At 48.1% G+C, this 24351-nt stretch overlaps 1 protein-coding gene across 1 annotated transcript in view; it reads right to left on the reverse strand.

The window, feature by feature from the left end:
• The window catches only part of PTPRJ (protein tyrosine phosphatase receptor type J), a 189641-nt gene extending 171375 nt beyond the window's left edge, over positions 1-18266 (reverse strand). The window contains exon 1 of the mRNA XM_050758882.1: positions 18053-18266. Coding sequence (XP_050614839.1) covers positions 18053-18148 — 96 coding nt within the window. The 5' untranslated portion in view covers positions 18149-18266. The remainder of the gene's footprint in view (positions 1-18052) is intronic.
• Between the last annotated feature and the right edge of the window lie 6085 nt (positions 18267-24351).

A 24351-nucleotide genomic window follows, 5' to 3' on the forward strand; every position in this document is an offset into this window, starting at 1 on the left:
GTATCACCGTAAATATTTGTCTTTGCTTTATGCTAGAACCAAACCGTTCTCTTCTAGCTATTTTGAAATATACAGTAGATTACTGTAAACTGTAGTCACCCTACTGATCTAGCTAACGTGATGTCTTTAAAATGAACATAATAATTGTAAGGATAAAATGAGAGCCCAGCACACAGTATATGACAGTCCAGTGGATGTCTCAGAAAAACCTGATGAAATCTGGGTTAAAAAAAAAAATCAAGGATTGAAGTTCTGACCAAGTCTACTCTACACTGTGCTAGGAGCTGTTTTTTGGCCTCACAAAGTGAAATATTCTTGGTAAGTCATGTGCACATCCCAGTTTTCAGAAAGCAAATCCTACCTCGCTCCATTCACCCCTGGCCTGGCATCACCCTTGAGGTCAGTTTCTTCTCCTGCCTCTTTCCTGCTATTCTCAATGTCACTGGCTGGAAGGCATTCTCTCTCGTTTTACGCCCTGAGGCCTCTCCACAGTCTAAAAGCTGAAAATTGCTCCAGGGAGCTGGTGGGAGGGGGAACTTGGCAGTGAATCTCTTTGTAACAGGATCTCCCTTTGACAGGGCATATCTCTTGTGTGGAAGGAACCTGGCCTCAAAGCTCCTAATAAAAGGTAAGCCTTTCCCTCAACTTCACAGCCCTTGCAGCAGAGCTTAGCACCACACCGTCAATCACATTAACACGGGGTTCCTTTCCCACCTAGACGGGCAAAGTATCAGCTACTCCCATTTTACAGAGTAGGGCTGAGGAGGAAGATGAGGCTGAAAACACTAGGAAGGAACTCGACACCTAGGTGCCCAGACTGCAGCACAAACTCCGCCACAGCATCCCAAAAAAGGACTCAGTGAATGAGAGGGGAGTCGATGTGAACCCTCTTTTGAGCTCTGGCAACCTGGATGTTTGTCGCATGTGTAAACCTTGTTAGTTTAGACCTACGGTCCCACGGGGAGGAAGTCAGCTACCAGCATAAGGCTGATTCCATGAGAATGAGAGGACAGCCAGTCCCATCTAGTGAGACTGCCAGGGCACAGGCCATCCGCATCAGTACTTTAGGGGACATCTGCCAATATCTGGAGACATTTTGGTCTGTGGGGGAGGGGCGCTACTGGCACCTAGCAGGCAGAGGCCAGGGAGGCCGCAGGACACCGTATGGTGCACATAGGACAACCTCCCAAAACAGCAAGTTATCCAGCCCAAAATGTTAATAGGGCTGAGACAGAGAAACCATGTTCTGGAGGAAAAGAAGTTGTCCCCACTCACCCCAACCACATGGCGGGATAGGTGCAAGGCCTAAGTCAAATTCCAGGGAAGAGCGAAGGCTAAGCATTCTATGTGCATCTTCCAAAAGACATCAAAAGGCTGGTCCCAAACTCTGTGGCCAGATAGAAGCTGAGGGTCCGAGTCTTACCCCACAACACGTCCTCTTAAATAAGAGCTTCCACCCCTGCACCCCCATCTCCAACGATTTCTCTTCACACCATAGGATTTGGCGACTGCTCTACGCAACAACAGTCCCTGGCACTGAGGCTGACAGAAGTTGTTTGAACACCTTCAGGACAGGTCTCCCTGCACCCTGGGCACATGGCAACACTGGCCAGTGTTCTGCATCACTCTGCAGCCCCAAAGTCAGGAGATGTCGTGTTAACAAGGAGGGCTGAGGTGAGAGCAAATGTGCTCAGGCCTACTAAGTGCCGTGATCTGGACTGAGCGCCTTACATGCCTTCCCCCCATTTAAACCTAGTAACACAATGGCCTGGTTGTTACTACCCATTTTCCAGATGCAGTAACAGATTCTGAGAGGCTCAAATCAAGGCAGATAGCAGGGTCACACAGCTATAGGGGAAGAGCATGGAACTGGACACATGCTTCTGCTGACACCAAAGCACATGCCCTTTCTCATGTTCCTCTTTTTTTTTTTTTTTTTTTTTTGAGACGGAGTTTCATTCTTGTTGCCCAGGCTGGAGTGCAACGGCATGATCTCGGCTTACCACGACCTCTGCCTCCCGGGCTCAAGCGCTTCTCCTGCCTCAGCCTCCCAAGTAGCTGGGATTACAGGCGCGCGCCACCACACCCTGTTAATTTTTGTATTTTTAGTAGAGACAGGTTTCACCATGTTAGTTAGGCTGGTCCCGAACTCCTGACCTCGTGATCCGCTCACCTCAGCCTCCTTTCAAAGTGCTGGGACTACAGGCACGAGCCACTGTGCCTGGCCCCCATGTTCCTCTTCTAATGGGACATCTCGAAGTTATGTCATCCACATGTGACTTCAATCTCTATGAAATCCCAAATAATTTACAACAGGAGGGCCCACACCCCAACATGATACCATGATATCACTTAATCTGGGTCAGACAGCCTTCTTACCACCTTACAGCTCCAGGATCTAAGATGCAAGACAAAGATACTCTTGTTTTCTGTGGCGTTGGGAATCATTTCACTCCTGCTGCATTAGGGCTCTGAGCATCCAAGGTCAACAAGTCACCCATCCTCACAGGAAGATGGCCTTCCCACCTGTGAGACTGGCCCAAGTCCAGCTGTCTGTCCTTCCTGGAGACTCAGACACTCCCTGGCCTATGGAGACCCTCCCATCCAGCTCCCTTGTGCCCCAAAGGAAGCCCACAACTAGCTGGCAGAGGTTCTGAGCCTCAGTTTCCTTCCCTGTATCTACGTCACAGGATTAAATGAGTTAATATGTACAATGTGCTGACAACAGTTCATGATAAATATTCAACTGACGGTAGCTACTATTGTGACTTTTATTATTCAATTTATCTTAAGGCAATCACCAGATGATGTGTTCAGAGATCTAATCACAAAGTCAACTGAACAGGGCCTATCATGGCAAAAAAAAAAAAAAAATCTGGAAACAAACTAGAAGACTAATCACGGGACTTATTAGATAAATTAAGGTACCTCCACATAATGGAATGGATGCAACAGCTAACAGTTGCACAAAAGAAGAATATTTACTGGCAGGGGGAAATGCTTGTAATATACTGTCAGTCCTTCACAGATTGCCATACACTGACCCTGAGAATAGCAAGGAGCGCTCTCACACCCCCAGAGTCTGCGGGGTACAGATTTCTTGGTTGCGTACTGTACTGGTTGAAAAAAAATCCTGATGCAAATGTGGTATCTAGTCCATAATATGTCCATGGTTGTTTGCTTTCAAAAAACATTACAAAATAATTTCTACTGAGTAAGTGACCCTCCAGCAAGACGCCTCCTTTTTATCCTGTGGCTTCCTGGGGTAGCCCTAGGGAGACATCCACCTCAATTGTTTTTTTTAAATTGTATTTATTTATTTATTTAGAGACAGAATCTCACTCTGCAGCCCAAGCTGAAGTTCAGTGGCACAATCTCGGTTCACTCCTGTCTCCAGGACTCAAGCAATCTCCGCCTCCAGGGCTCAAGCGATTCTCGTGCCTCAGCCTCCCAAGTAGCTGGGACTACAGGCGTGTGCCACCACTAATTTTTTGTATTTTAGTAGAGACAGGGTTTCACCATGTTGCCCAGGGTGGTGTCTAACTCCTGAGCTCGGGTGATCCGCCTGCCTCGGCCTCCCAAGGTGCTAGGATTACAGGTATGAGCCACCACGCCCGGCCCACCTCAACTGTTAAAAAATAAAAGATGTAAGTTACAAAGCACATGTAGGAGATTATCCTATTGTAATATAAACAGACAGACAGAACATGCATTTAAAAAGACAAGGATCTCCCACCAAAAAGGTACCAGGAGTTAACTTGGGCGAGTGGAGATTACAGGTAATTTTGCTTTCTTTTATTTATGTGTATTTTCAATCTTATATTTAAAAAAAAATGGCCGGGTGCAGTGGCTCACGCCTGTAATCCCAGCACTTTGGGAGGCTAAGGCGGGCAGACTGCCTGAGCTCAGGAGTTGGCGACCAGCCTGGACAACATGGTGAAACCCCGTTTCTACTAAAATAAAAAAAATTAGCTGCGTGTGGCAGCCTGCGCCTATAGTCCCAGCTACTTGGGAGGCTGAGGCAGAACTGCTTGAACCCGGGGGGCCGAGATCCCTTCACTGCTCTCCAGCCTGGGCAACAGAGCAAGACTCCCTCTCAAAAAAAAAAAAAAAAAAAAAAAAAAGATGAACTGATTCATGGCAGTAGAATTAACCTGGGGATCAGGATCCTTCAGCCAGTTGGGCTAACAATCTCCAGAATTTTCATTCAGGCCCATGCAAATCAGTGTTGGAGCCTAGAGACGGCAGAGCCTAGAGGTCAGGCAGGGCTGAGCTGAGTCACCCACTATTCAGACCTCCCTCTCAGAGCCTCAGCTACTGGATGGTGGTCATTAAGTTCTCATTTAAACTATAGATGCAGGCCGGAAACAGTGGCTCACCCCTATAACCCCAGTACTTTGGGAGGCCAAGGTGGGAGGATCACTTGAGGTCAGGAGTTCAAGACCAGCCTGGCCAACATGATGAAACCCCGTCTCCACTAAAAATACAAAAACTAGCTGGGTGTGGTGGTGCACATCTGTAATCCCAGCTTCTCGGGAGGCTGAAGCAGGAGAATCACTTGAACCTGGGAGGTGAAGGCTGCAGGGAGCCGATATCACAACACTGTACCCCAGCCTGGGTGACAGAGCGAGACTCACCTCAAAAAGAAAACAAATAAACTACAAATGCAGTAGTGCTAGCTCTCTACCAAACCCATTTACCCAAGGAAAACACAACTCTGACCCATAGCTTGTTCACTAGGCTGGTCGCCCGAAGTTTCCAGAAAAGCAGCTATTTAAAGGCAGGCCTCCAAAGCTTTCAGTCGGCCCACTTCCCTTCCTGAAGTACCTCTCGAGAATGGTTCTTCCTGCACCACCTGCTGCAGGATGGTTTCCAGGTACACACAGAGACACTGACAATGCATAACTAGGGACTTTATACTGGTTTTTTTACTGTCTCTGGAAACAATCCACCTCCATCCCCCACCAGGCATTTTCCACCATTCCCTTCCCTGGAACAGTGACTTCCAGTGTTTTCTGGCGACAGTTGAACCCACGATAAGAAATTCATTTTATATGCAATTTAGTACACATACACACCACACACACGCGCACATATATAACTGAAATGAGTTTTATGACACAATACTCACCAGCAAACTCTAATATTTTTACAATACTTACCAGCAAACTCTGATATTCTACCATTTTCTTAATGCTGGTCATAACTCACTAAATGGATTTTACATCCCACAGTTTCAAATACACCGCCTTAGAGTATGTAAGTCTATGATTTGGTTTTCCAAACTTCACTTTAAGTGTGTACTTTCTGGAACATATTAGATTGGAACCATATACAAATACTAATATTCACAGGACCAAAAACAGTAATTTTATACGGTTCAACCTAATAATTATGTGTGAACCAAACTGGAGGACTCCACTGATTCACCTCTTATAAGCTAACTCTGAGTAATTCTTAAAAGTGGCCTATACTTGGGCGCGGTGGCTCATGCCTGTAATCCCAGCACTTTGGGAGGCCAAGGCGGGCAGACCACGAGGTCAGGAGTTCCAGACCAGCCTGGCCAACATGGTGAAACCCCATCTCTACTAAAAATACAAAAATTAGCCAGGCGTGGTGGGCGGGCACCTGTAATGCCAGTTACTCAGGAGGCTGAGGCACAAGAATAGCTTGAACCCAGAAGGCGGAGGTTGCAGTGAGCTGAGATCGCACCACTGCACTTCAGCCTGAGCAACAGGGTAAGACTCTGTCTCAAAAAAAAAAAAAAAAAAAAAAAAAAAAGAGGTGGCCTATACTATGAATGTACACTATTATTATCGTGCAAAAGACAGATGACACCTGAATTGGACAAGTCAATTATAGCCACTCTGAGTCATACCTTTTTTAACGGGAATAACGATGACAAACTCAAGGATGTTGTGAGGATTGAACAAGCTCATATATGTGAAAGGGCCTTGTAAACTATAGTATAAGGTTAAATTTTTTTTTTTAATTTTTTAAATTGTAAATTATGCCAGTGTCTCAGCAAAACAAGATAATAAAACAGCAGCCAATATCTGTTGAGGGAGGCCGGGCGCAGTGGCTCACGCCTGTAATCCCAGCACTTTGGGAGGCCGAGGCGGGCGGATCACGAGGTCAGAAGATCGAGACCATCCTGGCTAACAAGGTGAAACCCCATCTCTACTGAAAATACAAAAAAAAATTAGCCAGGCGTGGTGGCGGGCGCCTGCAGTCCCAGCTACTGGGAGGCTGAGGCAGGAGAATGGTGTGAACCCAGGAGGCGGAGCTTGCAGTGAGCCGAAATCGCGCCACCGCACTCCAGCCTGGGCGACAAAGTGAGACTCTGTCTCAAAAAAAAATATCTGTTGAGGGGTTTTTTTCATGCTAAGCATCTGTCATGCAGATCCATTTAATCTTCCACAGCAATCCTATAAAGTAGGGATTCTTGTTGTCCCCATTAAACAGATGAGGATAGAAGAGACTCCAAGCATTAGAAGGATGGGCCCAAGGTCACACAGGTAGGTGGAGAAGCTGCGTCTGACTCCAAAGCCCGTGCGTAAAGCACTGGCCAGCAATTTCCCTTCACACCCAGAACAATCTCGCCACAGTTCTCCATGTCCTGGCCACAGGAACAAGACCACGAGCCTGGTGTGCTCTCAGTGAGACAGGAAAACTTCCCCATGACACAATGACATGAAAATGCGCTGGCGCCTCGGCCAGCAGCAGGAAATGCACAATCACCTTGCTGCCGTGGAAACAGGTGGCAAGTCGGCACAGTCTCTCAGCCTCCCATCTCCCGCAATTACAGCCAAGGATTATGTCTTTAAACTTTCCCATTGGTGGCTTAAAATAACTCCTCTTGACCCCACAGAAAATGTACTGAGAGACAGGAGGCAGCCATAGCCAGAGCTGGCCAGGTCACAAGATAAAGAGAAATGCTCAAACCAATGCAAACAGAGCTCTATGGTATTTTTTTTAAAGGGACACAGTCAATATCCCCGTGTTCCTTTGGGGCTAGGAAGAGCCACTGGCCACTCTTCAGTCACGACTGGTGGTCACTTAATTTATTCAACTATGCACATTTGTCAAAAAGGAAATATTTAAATTGTGCTATCAGGGAAGTTCCACTGCTTCCTATTATACATTTTAATACATTTTTGTGTGTCTGTGTGTGTATCTGTAATACACACAATCCATCGTGGATTTAATCTCAAACCCAATTTAAGAGGTTTCATGGGGCTGGGTGTGGTGGCTCATGCCTGTAATCCCAACACTTTGAGAGGCCAAGGCAGGCAGATCACTTGAGGTCAGGAGTTCGAGACCAGCCTGGCCAACATGATGAAACTCTGTCTCTACTAAAACTACAAAAATTAGCCAGGCATGGTGGCGCACACTTGTAACCCCAGGCTGAGGCAGGAGAATCGCTTGAACCTCAGAGGCAAAGGTTGCAGTGAACCAAGATCATGCCATTGCAATCCAGCCTGGTGACAGAGCGAGACTCCATCTCAAAAAAAAAAGAGGTTTCATGGCATAATTTTGACAATTCATAATTATTGATAATTATGATGTTATGGCCTTTGCCCTAACTCTTCAGTAAATGGAATACCTCTCTCTTCTGATACACAAGTATCTATATTCACCTTTTTTTGTTACTTTAAAGGTAACATTATATATACATTGTTCTCTACATAGCCTTTTAATTTATTCAGATATCTTGGAGAGTATTTCCCGCTTGCACCTACAGCTGTAACTCATTCTTATAAATGACTGGCTAGTGTTTTTTGGTTAGTTTTTTTTTTGAGATGGAGTCTCACTCTGTTGCCCAGGCTGGAATGCAGTGGCACGATCAGAAATACTCTTCTGATCTAACTCTTCAGTAAAGGGAATACCTCGTGGTATTTTGTAAAATGCTGTCTTTATGTTTCCATATCCATTTACAAGGAATTTTAGCATAATATGATCACACATAACTTCTCCAACTACCCTGTGTCAGAGGTACTCCTATTATTAGCATTTTTGGAATATGAACAGCAAGGATCAGAAAGGTCAAGATACCTGTCCACGATCACACAGCTAATGAGGTGGTAGAGCCAAGACTCCAACCAAGGAGTTCTCTTCCAAATTCTATGCTCTCTTCACCACCCTAGGGTCTTATTGATCTCTGAGTTCCTGAGGAACAAGGGCTACATCTAAAATAATCGGGAGGGGAAATGTGTTTGCAATACAAATGACAATCAAAGGACTAATTTCCAAAGAGCTTATACAAATTAAAAACAAAGATTATATCTATATCTCTGTATCTATAGATACAGTTTTTTTTGTTTGTTTGTTTGTTTTTTAATGAACAGGGAGTTAACCAAAAAACAAAAAATGGGGCCGGGCACAGTGGCTCACGCCTATAATCTCAGCACTTTGGGAGGCCGAGGCAGGTGGGTCACCTGAGATCAGGAGTTCAAGACCAGCCTAGCCAACATGGTTCTTAAGGAACAAATCCCAGCTCTATTAAAAATACAAAAAATTAGCTGAGCATGGTGGCGCACGCCTGTAATCCCAGCTACTTGGAAGGGAGGCAGGAGAATCACTTGAACCTGGGAGGTGGAGGTTGCAGTGACCCAAGATCACACCACTGCACTCCAGCCTGGACAACAAAAGCAAAACCCCGTCTCAAGAAAAAAAAAAAAGAAAGAAAGAAAACAAGAAAAAAAAGAAGCAGCACAGGCAAATGACCAAAAAACTCAACTAACTCAAAATTAAGGATACAAATAAAAATAACAAGATATGGCCGGACACGGTGGCTCACGCCTGTAATCCCAGCACTTTGGGAGGCTGAGGCGGGTGGATCATGAGGTCAGGAGATGGAGACCATCCTGGCTAACACGGTGAAACCTTGTCTCTACTAAAAACATAAAAAATTAGCCGGGCGTGGTGATGGGCGCCTGCAGTCCCAGCTACTCGGAAGGCTGAAGCAGGAGAATGGCCTGAACCTGGGAGGCGGAGATCGCGCCACTGTACTCCAGCCTGGGCGACAGAGCGAGACTCCGTCTCAAAAAATAAATAAAAAATAAAAATAAACAAACAAGATACAATTTTTCACCTTTCAGACTAGCACACATGTAAAAATTCTCATTTCAGGTGAGAAGGTATGGAGAAACAGACACTGCAAACCTATGGATGCAGGTACAAACTGAGGTGACACTTCTGGAGGACAACCTGACAACAGCAATCACACTTGTAAATGCATGCATCTTCCAATCCTGTAACCCTGAAACTAGAAATTTACTCTACAGATACACTTGTGAAGGTTACAAGAAATATCAACCAGAGACATGAGGAAGTATGATTTGTGACAGGACAGGGAGGTGTACTAAAACAACTAAAGTATCTATTGATAGGAGAATGGTCAAATAAATTGTAGTAAATCCACACATCAAAACACTAGTCATGGTCAGCCATGGTGACTCACATCTGTAATCCCAGCACTTTGGGAGGCCGAGGTGGGTGGATCACTTGAGGTCAGGAGTTTGAGACCAGCCTGACCAACATGGTGAAACCCCGTCTCTACTAAAAATGCAAAAATTAGCCAGGTGTGGTGACACGTACCTGTAATCCCAGCTACTCAGGAGGTTGAGGCAGGAGAATTCCTTGAACCTGAGAGACAGAGGTTGCAGTGAGCCAAGATCGTGCCACTGCACTCCAGCCTGGGAGACAGAGTGAGACTCCATCTCAAAAAAAAAAAAAAAAAAACTAGCCATTCATTTATAAGAATAAGGCATAGCTATAGGTACAGGCAAGAAATACTCTCCAAGATATCTTAATAAATTAAAATGCTATGTAGAGAACAATGTATATATAATGCTACCTTTAAAGTAACAAAAAAAAAGGTGAATATAGATATTTGTGTGTATCACCTAGAAATTTTCTCTTTTTTTTTTTTTCCTGGAAAGAAACCAAGGATACCCACAGTGGTTCTCTTTGAAGAGGACCAGTAATTTTCTAACCTTATACAATTTCGGATTGGAGGATTTTTAACCTGGGCTTCATGGACTGTTTTTAAAGAGTCTATGAAGCTGGGCACAGTGGCTCACGCCTGTAATCCTAGCACTTTAGAAGGCCAAGGTGAGTGGACTGCTTGACCTCAGGAGGTCGAGACCAGTCTGGGCAACAATGGTGAAACCTCATTTCTACAAAAAATACGAAAATTAGCTGGGCATGGTGGCTCATGCCTATAGTCCCAACTACTTGGAGGGCTGAGGTGGGAGGATCACTTGAGCCCAGGAGGCGGAGGCAGCAGAGAGCCGAGATCCAAGATCACATCACTGCACTCCACACTGGGGTACAAACTGAGACCATGTCTCAAAAAACAAAAACCTCCTGAAATTGGATACAATATTGGAAGTATGTGCATTCCCTTCTGGGGAAGGATTCTTCCCTTTTACACACTCTCTACACTCTCTAAGGGTCTTGTACCTCTTCTCTTCCCCTCAAGAAAGATTCAAAACCACTGTGTTATAGGCTCCATAGTGATGTGAAGTTTGAATATTCACTCACTCATTTACTCAGAAACCACGAGATAACACTGGGCTAGACCCTGGCACAGGCATCCGGAAAAATATCACCCAACTCCTGCCCTGAAGACGCAGGTCGTTTGTAACACAATAACGACATTGTCCGCCCAAGTTTCAGAAATGGCAACAGGGGACAGCTTCCCTCTAACAGGAAGAAGGAAAAGTGGAACTGAAAATTATTTGCATGTTTAAAATTAGACCTTCTGTGGGAGCTGACACTGCTTCGTTTTCAAAATGCCCCCCCCCCCCGCCCGCATCTGCTTACCCCTACCCCTCATCCTCATCCTGGCATTTACATGCCAGGGAAATTCTGAGACAATAGGATGACTGCAGCTATCACTAATAAGGAAGTAATAACAAACTTCCTACAGCCCCTATCCTCCGAGGGGTCACCAGTAAAGCCACTGGAAAACCAGCCATACAAAGTGGTAACAAAATTGCTCTGGGCTTCTCTGGTCTGAAATATTCACCACTTCCAGGGATCTCCACTTAGGGACTGGCTGTCCCTCGCATCACCATTCCTTCTCTGGCAAGTGGCAGCCCTTTCTCTGGAGGGGGCAGCAGGGGTGTCATTCACAGTCACATCCTACATCACAACTGTGACTGGTTGGTTGGTGTGATCTGAGTTGTATTGCCCAGTGACCAGTAAGACCCATGAAGACAGGCTCCTGTTCCCCACCACGGCCTCTGCTCAGTGCCTGTCCCCCAGACTTCAGCAACTGATCATCTTTACAATCTGATCATAACCACATCATACTAACATTTTTTATTATTTAATAAAATAATATTGACTCAATGTTTTTCTTTAGACCAACTTTTTATCGTATTTAAACAAATTTATCATGATACCACATTTCACCTCATTCGAACTATAAAATCATGGACTTTTAGGAGGTCATTCTTTATTAAGACCCCCTAAAATAAACTATTTTTTATTTCTTTTTGAGACAGGGTATCACTCTGTTGCCCGGGATGGAGTACAGTGGCACTATCAAGGTTCACTGCAGCTTCAACCTCCCAGGGCTCAAGCCATCCTCCCAACTCAGCCTCTCAAGTAGCTGGGATCACAGGTCCACACCACCATGCCCAGCTAATTTTTTTTATAGACAAGACCTCACTTTGTTGTCCGGGCTGGTCTCAAACTCCTGGGCTCACCTGATCCTCCCACCTCTGCCTTCCAAAGTTGAGATTACAGGAATGAGCCACCCTGCCCAGCCAATAATTCTTAACATTAGGAAAAAAAAAAAGTATTGTGACTGAGCTCAGTTCATCTTGCACACACCCAGGGTTATTCCACACCACTCTGTGGAAAACACTTCATAAATATTTGTCATATGGGCCAGGCGCGGTGGCTCAGACTGTAATCCCAGCACTTTGGGAGGCCAAGGCAGGCGAATCGCCTGAGGTCAGGACAAGACCAGCCTGGCCAATGTGGTGAAACCCCGTCTCTAAAATACAAAAATTAGCCAGGCGTGATGGCACGTGCCTGCAGTCCCAGCTACTCGGGAGACTGAGGCAGGAGAATTGCTTGAACCCGGGAGGTGGAGGTTACAGAGAGCGGAGATCGTGCCATGCCCTCCAGCCCGAGCAACAGAGTGAGACTCCCTCTTAAAAAAAAAAAAAAAAAGTGATATGAACTAATGATCTGGGGCCTCATTTCTTCTCTCCAAGTAAAAGCAGCAGCCACAACTAGCAGATGGGCCTTGCTTTAGGTGTTACGTAGCAATTCCTCTTCTATCTCATTTGATCCTCTCAACCACCCAGTGAAGCAGGAAGTGTTAGTCCCATTTTCCAGATAAGGAAATGAGAAGTCACAGAAGTTAAGTGACTTGCTGAGTTTATGCAGCTACTAAGTGGCTGAGAAAAGACCCAAACCCAAGTCTTTCCATCCCAGACCCCAATCTATCTCCACAAAGGCAGACTTGCCTTGTAAACTGAGGCCCCAAAGAAATATAAGCAGGAAGGAGGCACCTGGGTTCTCTGTGTTACAAATGAAGCAGATTATACAGGGTTTAGGACACAAAGAACCCAAAATAAAGGTAGCATGTCCTTGTAGTCCTGGCTACTTGGGAGGCTGAGGTGGGAGGATCAACTGAGCCCAAGAGTTCGAGTCCAGCCTGGGCAACACACCAAGACTGTCTAAAAAATATCTGGGACAGGTGCGGTGGCTCAGGCCTGTAATCCCACTTTGGGAGGCCGAGGTGGGCGGATCACCTGAGGTCAGGAGTTCAAGATCAGCCTGGCCAACATGGTGAAACCTCATCTCTATTAAAAATACAAAAATTAGCTGTGCATGGTGGCGCACATCTGTAATCCCAGCTACTCGGGAGGCTGAAGCAGGAGAATCACTTGAAATCAGGAGGTGGAGATTGCAGTGAGCTGAGATCACACCACAGCACCCCAGACCAGGCAACAGAATGAGACTTCATCTCAAAAATAAATAAATAAATAAATACAGGTCTGTCGCCTCCTCTCTCTCTCTCTCTTTTTTTTTTTTTTTTTTTGAGATGGAGTCTCGCTCTGTCGCCCAGGCTGTAGTGCAGAGGCTGGATCTCAGCTCACTGCAAGCTCCGCCTCCCGGGTTTAGGCCATTCTCCTGCTTCAGCTTCCCGAGTAGCTGGGACTACAGGCGCCCGCCTTTTTTACTAGAGACGGGGTTTCACCGTGTTAGCCAGGATGGTCTCGATCTCCTGACCTTGTGATCCGCCCGTCTTGGCCTCCCAAAGTGCTGGGATTACAGGCTTGATCCACCGCACCCGGCCGTCGCCTCATCTCTTAGCTGCCCACAGAAAAACTTCTCCATGACTTTTTACAACACAGGACGGTAAATTGGGGCAGTGGAGACATCATCCCTGGCTCTGCCACGTAGTAGTTATGCATCTACAGTAAATTATTTTTGTCTTTTTTTTTTTTAATTTCTCTGTGGAGATTCCAGAAGTATACAATTAAGTTCTGAACCTCAATCTTCTCTCAGATAAAATAAAAATATGGCTGGGTGCAGTGGCTCATGCCTGTAATCCCAACACTTTGGGAAGCCAAGACTGGCAGATCACTTGAGCCCAGGAGTTCAAGACCAGACTGGGCAACATAGCGAGACACCATCTCTATTAAAAAAAAAAAAAATTAGCCAGGAATGGTAGCACACGCCTTTAGTCCCAGCTTGAGAGGCTGAAACGAGAGGAGCCCTTGAGCCCAGGACGTTGGGGTTGCAGTGAGTTACGTTTGCACCACTGCACTCCAGCCTCGGTGACAAAGCAAGACCCTGTCTCTTAAAAACAAAACTAGGCCGGGTGCGGTGGCTCACGCTTGTAATCCCAGCACTTTCGGAGGCCAAGGTGGGTGGATCATGAGGTCAGGAGATCAAGACCATCCTGGCAAACATGTTGAAACCCTGTCTCTAATAAAAATCCAAAAATTAAAAATTAACTGGGCTTGGCGGCACGTGCCTGTAATCCCAGCTACTTGGGAGGCTGAGGCAGCAGAGTCCCTGGAACCGGTAAGGCAGAGGTTGCAGTGAACTGAGATCACGCCACCATACTCCAGCCTGGCAACAGAGCTAGACTCCATCTCAAAAACAAACAAACAAAAAAAAAAAGTGGGGCACAGCGACTCACGCCAGTAATCCCAGCACTTTTGGGAGGCCAAGGCAGGTAGATCACCTACGGTCAGGAGTTCAAGACCAGCCTGGCCAACATGATGTAACCCCGTCTCTACTAAAAATACAAAAAGTAGCCAGGTGTGGTGGCACATGCCTGTAATCCCAGCTACTCGGGAGACTGAGGGAAGAGAATCAACTGAACCCAGGAGGTGGAGGTTGTGGTGAGCCAAGATTGCACCACTGCACCCAGCCTGGGTGACAGAGTGAGACTCCCTCTCAAAAAAAAAAAAAAAAAAAAAAAACCAAAAAAAAAACAAAACAAAACAAAAAAAAAAAAAAACAACAGCACCTATCTCTTGGTATTTCTGAAATGGCCAAATGAGATAATGCATTAAAACCCTTAGCACAGTGCCTGTCATGCATAATGTTACCTATTAATTATAATATCATCAGTGGCATTATATTAGAAGGGAAATACACAGAAAATTGCCTCTTATCCTGCACTCAAAATAATTCCCTAGCCCAAGAAGTGAATGAACTGAGAAGTAATTACTGATGATCCTCTGGCTACACCCAGGCCTACGGTCATTCAGCCACTCTGCCTCAGCCCCAACCCCAAGCAAAAATTACTTTTAGGAGCTAAATAACCCCTTTCCTGACCAAAATTGCTCATTCGGAAGCCAGGATCCTCACTGCTTAGGAAAGCTTGGATATTCCACGGTTATCTTTATCCTGGGGCCGAACTTAAAGTCAGCTCAAAGTCACGGTCTAACCATAAACCAATTTGCTCTGTTTTCGTAAACTGTCTGCAAACAAAACATAATCATCTGGTTTTCCCGTTGTTCTGAAGCAAAACAAAAATATTTAAAGTCACTCATATGAGAATCTAACAAGCAGTTTAAAGAGGAGTCAAAACATATTTTTTACTCTGGATGGAACAGGTAAGGAATCAGGCTTAAGGATTAGCCATGATAGATAATAAACCCAGTTATTATTCACTAGGAAACAAGAAAGTGAAGATAAAACAAAACCAAAACACTACAAGACCAATAAAACAGCTATTAGTCACCAGCTTTTTTTTCATTTATTCTTTTAAAATCAGCCCACATCAAGCTGATTTCTTAAAGAACCTGTCAGGATTAAATTTCTCAAGAGAAGGAAGCAGGAGGAAATCTGCTTTGTCACATTGCCTAAAACATACCCACAAACCAAAACTAGTGTGCAAAACTGCTATGAGAATGGGAGGAGTCAGACACTGCAACCAGCAAAGTCCTCATGTTGGAATCATTTCTGACCATCCTTCCTGTCTTAGAAAAGGGGAATGAGATGCCAGTTCAAAAACTGCTTTTCCGGGCCTGCGAAGTACTGAGCCTACCAGCATCTCAGCTTTCCAGCTTCCACATCCGCCCTTATTAATGTCCAAACAGAGCTGTGTCTTTTCCATGACCTGTCCATTTGTTTAACCTGGTAGAGTTGATTCCATTTTATAACACACACACGAGCACATACACACACAATCCAGGCCTCAGAAAACCAGTCGGCTTTTAGGAAGGTAGTCACATACTCTTGTTTCCTAAACAAACTTCAGAAGTATCTCAAATTTGATTCGACTTTGAAAAATTCCATTCACACCCATCGTTTTGAGAAGACACAGTGATATGTCGCTATCATTAAAAGTAAGATCAAAGTGAAAACACGAAAAAAAAAACAGCACTTTGAAAATACAAGGCCCAGGCAGGTGACCCAGGTTCCCAACTTGTCTTCTCTAATGCTTTGCTGGGTGACTTCTGCCTGCTCCCTGTCTTCTCTGGACCTCAATATCCTCATCTAAGAGCTCTGAGGGGTTTCAGCTATCTTGAAAGTCTGGTCCAGCTCAAAAAGGCACTGATTCCCTGAAATATCCATTATCAAAATGAACTGCTGAATGTGGATTTTGAAGATGCTTCTTCTGAGAGCCTTTTAGATTTCCTATTTCATAATGTATCCAAAAAAAAAAAAAAAGAAGAGAGTCCTTTTGAGGTTCTACAGAACAAACCATAGAGGAAGGAAATATTTAAATACAGGACAAGTGTAGAGTGGCAATATGCTAATGAAATACAAGGAAGGATTGAGCAAGCAATAAATTTACCCAAGAAACTTTTTGCTGATTGAAAGCACAGCTAGCAACCAGTATGGCTGGAGCAAAACAAAAAATTATATTTATAATTTAAAATTTTTTTTGCTGAAGCGAAAAAATAAATTACATATATATTTAAAAATAAATGAAGCTTTAAGTTGGGGGGTTTTCTGTTGTTTTTTGGGGTTTTTGTTTGTTTTAGCATAAACTTTGATACAAGAAATCTTCAAATGCAAGGCTTTTTTAATTTCAGACACTGCTTCCCTGAATTTCCTTGCATGGTCAGGGAGAAGACAGCCCCCCCACACACTGTACCTTAATAATGAGAATCCCATCTGGAAACCCTTAATATTTACAAAGCTCTTTTAGACATTGGCCAGTGGAAGCCCCTCAAACAATTCCATCGGGAAGGGGGTGCTACACCCATTCTACAGATGCTGTTAACTGAGGGTAGAGGAGCCTGAAGAGGAAGTCCAGCCCTGCGGCCTGGACCTGGAGCCAGTCTCCTGACATCTACTCCAAGGTTCTCTGCAGGAGGTCACATTGCCTTCCGGCCCCCAGGAAAGCCTGTGCAGAACCTGCTGAGGAAACTGCGAGGAGAGACCCCTGGATGCCGAGGGTCACGCAGCCCCTAGGCCCAAGCCCCTTTCTCCTACTGCCTGCTGGGCGGCATTTCTGCCCCAGGGAGATGCTTCTGCTCTCTCCTGTATTCAAGCTGGAGAAGTTTTCCCTGAAACCAGGTTCCATCCCCAGTCAATAACTCATTTCCTCAGAGATGGTGTCTGTAAAAACCAAGCAAGACGGTCATTTGCAGAAACGCACAGCAGGGCAGCCCCAGGCCACTTCCCCTGCGGGTTCAAACCCCGATAGGCTCCGGAGGCTGAGAGAACGCGCCCGCTGGCTCAGCTCCCATGGCACGGGCTGGGTGCTCCGCTCTTTCACTTCTCTTCCTCAGTTCCCCATCTGTGAAATGGGAATGCCCCTCAGCTGCCCTGCCTCACCCCCTATGGAAATGCCAGGAAGGGGAAAGGTCGGTCACCAAAACGCCAGGGACAGCATTATCCGAAAAGTGAAGCAAGACAAGAGGGCGGGGGTGGGGTGGGGACGGGGAGCCGGCGCCCACAAAGCACGAATTAAACACCCATGAAATCAAGCACGACGCCAAAAGGGCCGGCTACCTTGAGAAAAGCCAGCGTTCGGCCACCTTTTCCCCGGCCTGGGAACTTTCCCCAGAAACAGCGCCCTCGGCCCCGAGTCCCGTGCCTCGCCCAGGGCCCCACTGCCCAGCTCCTGGCCCTGCCCTGGCGCCCCCGCCGCCCCTCGGGCCCCTGCAGGCCGGGTCGGAGGTCGGTCGGCAAAGGCTCGGCCAGGCCGCCCGGCACTGCGTCCCCAGACCTCCGCAAACACGCCCCCTCCGGCCGCCTCGGGCTGGCAAGCCGGGCCAGTGCCGGCCAGATGTGCCCAGCGCCGGGAAGAGCCGGGCCGGGGACGGCCTGGAACCCGCGCGGAGGCTTTCCCCGGGAGGCTCGGGCACCGCGGAACCCGGATCCCGCCTCCCTCCCCCTGATCCTGGGCAGCCGGAAAAGGGCTCGGTCGCCGGCGTGCGAGGCCGGCCGGGGTCCCCGCAAGCCGCCTTCAAGAGGGGGGATCCGAGGATCCGGACCCTCGCCCCCTTCCACGGAACCCCCCAGGCGGGGTACTCCCAGGCAGGTGCAGGCAATGCCAGTCCCGCCCCAGCCTCCTGGCCCCCGTCCGAGCCCACCCGGCGCTTACCTGGCCCAGGCGCAGCAGCAGCAGCAGCAGCGGCAGCGCCCAGCGCAGCCCGGGTGAGCGCGGAGGCAGCCGCGCCTCCCGCGCCGCCGGCTTCATGCCCCGCGCGCCCTGGAACGTGCCCGGGACGCGCGAATCGGGCCCCGCCGTGCGCCCGAGCCCGGGCACCGTCGTCGCCGCCTCCTGCCGCCTCCTCCGTCTCCTCCTCCGCCAGCCGGTCCGCCTCGTCCCCGCTCCGCCCGCCCCGGGCTTCCCCGGGGACATGGCAGCGGCGGCGGCGGCCGCGGCCACACGCCGGAGCCTGGCGCGGCTGCCGCGGGGGGGCCGCGTCCCTGAGCGCGCAGGGGCTTCGCGGGGCGGAGCGAGCGGCGCCCACCCCCAGCGCGCGGCTCCCCGGTCCCGGCTCCCGCGGCTGCTCCCGCTGCCTCCTCCGCGCGTCATGCGGCTGGGGCTGCAGGGAGCCGCGGCGAGCGCTCGGCCCCCTCCCTTCCCCTCCCCCTCTGAATATTCATCGCTTCCTCCCGCCCCGGCCGGCCCGGCGGCTGCCGAGCTCCGCAGCCCCTCGCCGCCGCCCGCCGCTGCCCCCGCCCCCTCCGAGCCGGCCGCTGCTCTCCTCCCGCGGGCAGAGGAAGCGCCCCCGCCTCGCCCGCCCCTCCGCCCAGCCCTCCCACATTCCTGGGACTTCGAGCCCAGGACCAGGCTCCGTGGCTCTAGCACCTCGAGCCGGCACCCCTCAAGACGGGCTCCCCTTCTCTCACCCGGTCCACGGCGCCGGGTTCGGGTAGGCAGAGGTTGACCGAGACCCCTGCTGAGAGCGCAGCCAAGCCTTATTGTATACAGCATCCCGGCGAAGGCGCGCTTGACCTGTCCCTGGGTGGGCTTGGGGGTGCGTGAACCCAGAAATTGTAGGAGGCACGCTGTACATTGTGTTCTGTCCCCCAGACCCCGAGCGCCGGCCAGGGAGGCAGAGAGCCCAGTAGAAGCCAGTCCAGGGATTAGAACCCCAGCGGTGGCATATGGTGGACCGGGCTCTGCTGGCAGTACCAGCTCTGTGAACTCTGGAGACGCATTTCTCCTCTCTGGCCGCCCCCACACCCACCTCTCCTCCCGTGTGAAATAAAGATCGTACTAGGACCTGTGGAGAGAGAGGTCCACTGCACTCACGATTAGACGGGACAGTGGTTAGTAAAGTCCTAAATACCTGGCCTGACACATCGTGGGACTCCACATATGTTAGCTCTTCTGGAAGCTTTCATCACGTTGTTAAAGAGGTCCATGAACTGACAGGAGTTAAAAATCACAGCAGATGTTACTCCTGTGCCCATGCACAGAGGAAGACGCTAGGATCAGGGAGGCTAAGTCACTTGCCCAGGAGAAGCCGCGAGAGAAAGGGCCAAACCAGAGAGTGCTAAGGAGGAAGAGGTTAATTCCAACCAGGAGAGAGGTGACACCTGAGCTGGGCTTTGAAGGATGGGTTGAGTTTCACCAGGCCAGTAGAGGGGAGAAGTGTCTCAGGAGGTGGGGCCAACTTGGCAGAAAAGAGGCAGCAGATGCTTCAAGCTTGGCCTTGGGAGAAACAGGAATGGGAGGCTGGGGGATTCATACAGGGAGAGACTTCAAAGGCCAGGATAATGAGTCTAGGCTGGATTCTGTGTGCAGACCACCAGGTGGCCAACGCTACCTCCAGACACCCCTTGGGTCTCAGGTTACCATCTACAAGATGGAAACACACATTCACGTACAGGGTCTACGTGGCTCCCACCAGACGACACACCCAGAGAAGCACTAAGGATAAAGAAACTTGGCCGAGCCGCAGGATGGCTCACGCCTGTAATCCCAGCACTTTGGGAGGCCGAGGTGAGTGGACCACCTGAGCTCAGGCGTTTGAAACCAGCCTGAACAACAGAGTGAAACCCAGTTTCTACAAAAAAATACAAAAATTAGCCGGGTGTGGTGGCACACGGCTGTAGACTAAGCTACCTGGGAGGCCGATGCAAGGATGGCTTGAACCTAGGCTGCAGTGAACCAAGATGGTGACATTGCACTCCAGCCTGAGGAATAAGGTGAGACCATGTCTCAAAAAAAAAAACAGGCTGGGCGTGGTGGCTCAGGCCACGCCTGTAACCCCAGCACTTTAAGAGGCCAGGGCAGGCAGATCATTTGAAGTCAGGAGTTCGAGACTAGCCTGGCCAACATGGGGAAAACCCATCTCTACTAAAAATACAAAAATTAGCTGGGCGTGATGGCGCGCCTGTAATCTCAGCTACTTGGGAGGCTGAGGCAGGAGAATCGCTTGAACCCGGGAGGCAGAGGTTGCAGTGAGCCAAGATTGCGCCACTGCACTCCAGCCTGGGTGACAGAGTGAGATTCCATCTCAAAAAAAAAAAAAAAAAAAGAAACCTTACCTATGGGCTTACACACCTTGCCACCTTTCATTTAAACACTATGTAATTATCATAATTTTCAAGGATTTTTGTTCCTCCGTGCCTCCTCCCCTCTTAAGCCAGAGACATAAAAGGTGTTCATGTCCATGATACCCAGAGGGAAGGAAAGCTTGATTTAAGATGCTACCAGGGGGCTGGGCGCAGTGGCTCACACCTGTAATCCCAGCACTTTGGGAGGCCAAGGCGGGCGGATCACCTGAGGTCGGCAGTTCGAGACCAGCCTCACCAACATGGAGAAACCCTGTCTCTACTGAAAATACAAAATGAGCTGGGCGTGGTGGCGCATGCCTGTAATCCCAGCTACTTGGGAGGCTGAGGCAGGAGAATCACTTGAACCCAGGAGGCAGAGGTTTCGGTGAGTGGAGATCACGCCATTGCACTCCAGCCTGGGCCACAAGAGTGAAACTCCATCTAAAAAAAAAAGATGCTATTAGGTAGCCACGGATGATTGCCAATTATACAAAAGAAAAGAAGAAGATGCTAGTAGGTCTGCAGGCTGCCTCAGATCCTCACAGACCCTACAGACCCTACAAACCCTGAAGACCGGCCCAGGTCTCCACAGATTCATGACTTGGGTCGGCAAACAGCCCTGTGAACTCCTGCACGCCCTTCAGTTTTCTCCTGGGTAAAATGTATGCCCAGCTTAAGTATTGGTTGGAGCTGGATTTTGCCACTGCACGGTGATGAAACAGAATAAACAGCCTTTGCAGGAAAGGGAGTGAAGACCTGAGTAATAAACTACCTCTTCAGCCATAAACAGATCACACTGGATTAATGACCTCTGAGAGAAATGAAATTAATCCTGGGTAGGTGTTACATCAACTCCTTGAGGACAGGGGTTGGGCCCTCCTCACCTTGGTAGCCCTGCAACATCCGACCCAGTGCCTTGCCCGTAGCAGGAACTGAATATTTGTGCAGATGCATGGCCGCACAAATGTATCCAGGGGTACCATGATATGAAAGTTCATTTTTCCATGAAGATAAGTCGGGGAACGATCATTCCCTTTGCAATGGATTTGAGACTATATTCCAGTCTATAGGTTTCTCCCTCAGATGTCACTTCGCCTAGAAATTCCAAGATGCCCCAGCATTGAGTTGGGTGCACTTCCTCCTCCATCCACCATAGCTCCCTGTGCTTAACCTTATCTAACCACAGTTTTGTAATTGCCTGTTTATTTGACCATCTTCCTCACTGGATTCTAAGGCCCTTGAAGATAGGGCCTGCATCTTGTTTATCATTGTATCCCCAGCAAATAGCAGTCACTCAGATAATATTGATTTAAATTAAATAGCAAACTAAGGTATTACGTATATGCCTGTTCTCTCACGCACAAAACAAATTCCATCTGCAAACAGCTTTTCAGGAATAAATTCTACTATGCAAAGTTCAGGACACATTCGCCTTGAGAATATACAATATTTGACCTTCTAATCATGTCTCCTTCAAACAAACCTAAAGCTTTCCTGAACAGAGAGCCAGATAAGTAGAGGACCAAAAGGCCAAACCAAGAACCTGGAGTGGAGGGTTCCTGGATGCAGTACAAAACTGCCTTATAGAAGCCCCCCAGTGGCAGCTCACACCTGTAATCCCAGCACTTTGGGAGGCCAAGGTGGGCGGATCACAAGGTCAGGGGTTTGAGACCAGCCTGACCAACATGATGAAACCCCATCTCTACTAAAAAATACAAAAATTAGCCAGGGGTGGCGGCACACACCTGTAATCCCAGCTACTCTGGAGGCTGAGGCAGGAGAATCGCTTGAACCCGGGAGGCGGAGGTTGCAGTGAGCCAAGATCATGCCATTGCACTCCAGCCTAGGCAACAGAGCAAGACTCTGTCTCAAAAAAAAAAAGAAAGAAAGAAAAAGAAAAAGCCACCCAATGGCTTGTTATAATATAGATTCCCATGCCTTTCCATAGACTGTAGAGGGTGAAGCCTGGGAATCTGTATTTTATTTCTTTTTTAGATAGAGTCTTGTTCTGTCACCCAGGCTGGAGTGCAGTGGCGCAATCTCGGCTCACTGCAACCTCTACCTCCTGGGTTCAAGTGATTCTCCTGCCCTAGTAGCCAGGATTACAGGTGCCTGACACCATGCCTGGCTAATTTTTGTATTTTTAGTAGAGACGGGGTTTCTCCATGTTGTCCAGGCTGGTCTCGAACTCCTGACCTCAAGTGATCCGTGCCTGCCTCAGCCTCCCAAACTGCTGGGATTACAGGCATGAGCCACCACACCTGGCCAAGGAATCTGTATTTTTAACTAGCCCTTGGAAAATTCTTACTGTCAAGCATGATTAGAAAACATTGTTTGTCTGCTGGGTGCCTGTAGTCCCAGCAACTCAGGAGGCTGAGGCAGGAGGATCACCTGAGCCCAGGAGTTCCAGGCTGTAGTGCACCACAATCGTTGCCTGTGAATAGCCAGTGCACTTCAGTCTGGCAAACACAGCAAGACCCTGTTCTGTAAAAATTTTACAGCTGGGTGTGGTGGCTCATGCCTGTAATCCCAGCACTTTAGGAGGCCGTGTCAGGCGAATCACTTGAGCTCAGGAGTTTGAGACCAGCCTGGGCAATATGGCTAAACCCCGTCTCTACAAAACAATACAAAAATTAGCCAAGCATAGTGGTGGGTCCCTGTGGTCTCAGCTACTTGGGGGGCTAAGGTGGAAGGATCACTTGAGCCCGGGAGGCAGAGGTTGCAATGAGCCGAGATTGCACCACTGCACTCCAGCCTGGGTGACGGAGTGAGACCCTATCTCAAAAAAAGGAAGGAAGGCAGGGCACGGTGGCTCATGCCTGTAATCCCAGCACTTTGGGAGGCCAAGGCAGGTGCGGATCACCTGAGGTCAGGAGTTTGAGACCAGCCTGGCCAACATGGCAAAACCCTGTCTCTACTGAAAATACAAAACCACGCTGGGCATGGAGGTGCATGCCTGTAATCCCAGCCACTCAGGAGGCTGAGGTGGGAGAAACACTTGAACCCAGGAGGCAGAAGTTCCAGTGAGCCAAGATCAAGCCATTGCTACAGAGTGAGAAAAATAAATAAATAAATACAAAATACAGACCATTCATCAGGTACCCACTGGATGCCAGCACTCACCTAGGTACTTTACATCCATTATTTCTACTCCTTACAACAATGCTGTATAATAGGCATCATCATCAAATTTTTACAAATAAGGAAACTGAGTCTCGAGCTTACTTACCTACACAAGGTCACATAGCTTCAGACTGGCAAAAACCAGGATCTGAAACTATATCTTTCTTGCCACTATGCTATGATGTTCCTCCCCTTGACATTTGTAGACAAGTTAACATAAGGTGATCTGTGTGTTGGCTCTTATTTCTTATATTATTACTCTCTTGGGCCTCAGTTGCCCCAATTTTAGAATGGGAAGGGACAGAGTACAAGCCTTTCTACTTCATCCCCCAAGAACAGGGAATAGGTGAGGCAACTATGCTTAACAACAAGTCCAGTAACCCACCAGGAGGCAGCTCTGCTGAGCACCAGCCCTAGAACCAGGTCACCAGCCCCGCAGGGAGCTCATTCAGCCTGGCAACCCTTGGTGTATTTTAAAAGCCACCATGAGCAAACCATTCTCCAAAGCCCTCCTAAGCGGAATGGAATGTGTCTTGGGAGTCTGATTAGCTAATGTTGCAGGCATGGCTGCACTGAGACCTTCCTGCCTCACAGACTGAATTGAATCAGAATGGAAAGGAAGACTTTTAGAAAATTATTTAAAAAAAAAAAAAAAAGTAGCACTTCGTCTTTATAATAGTAACAGGATGTTTCCTGTGGACTAATAACTGAGCTGTGGTTAGAACTCCATGTTTGTCCACCAGACCTCAGTTCCTCTCTAAACAC

This window comes from Macaca thibetana, chromosome 14, assembly GCF_024542745.1.
Source record: "Macaca thibetana thibetana isolate TM-01 chromosome 14, ASM2454274v1, whole genome shotgun sequence".
Lineage (NCBI taxonomy): Eukaryota > Metazoa > Chordata > Mammalia > Primates > Cercopithecidae > Macaca > Macaca thibetana.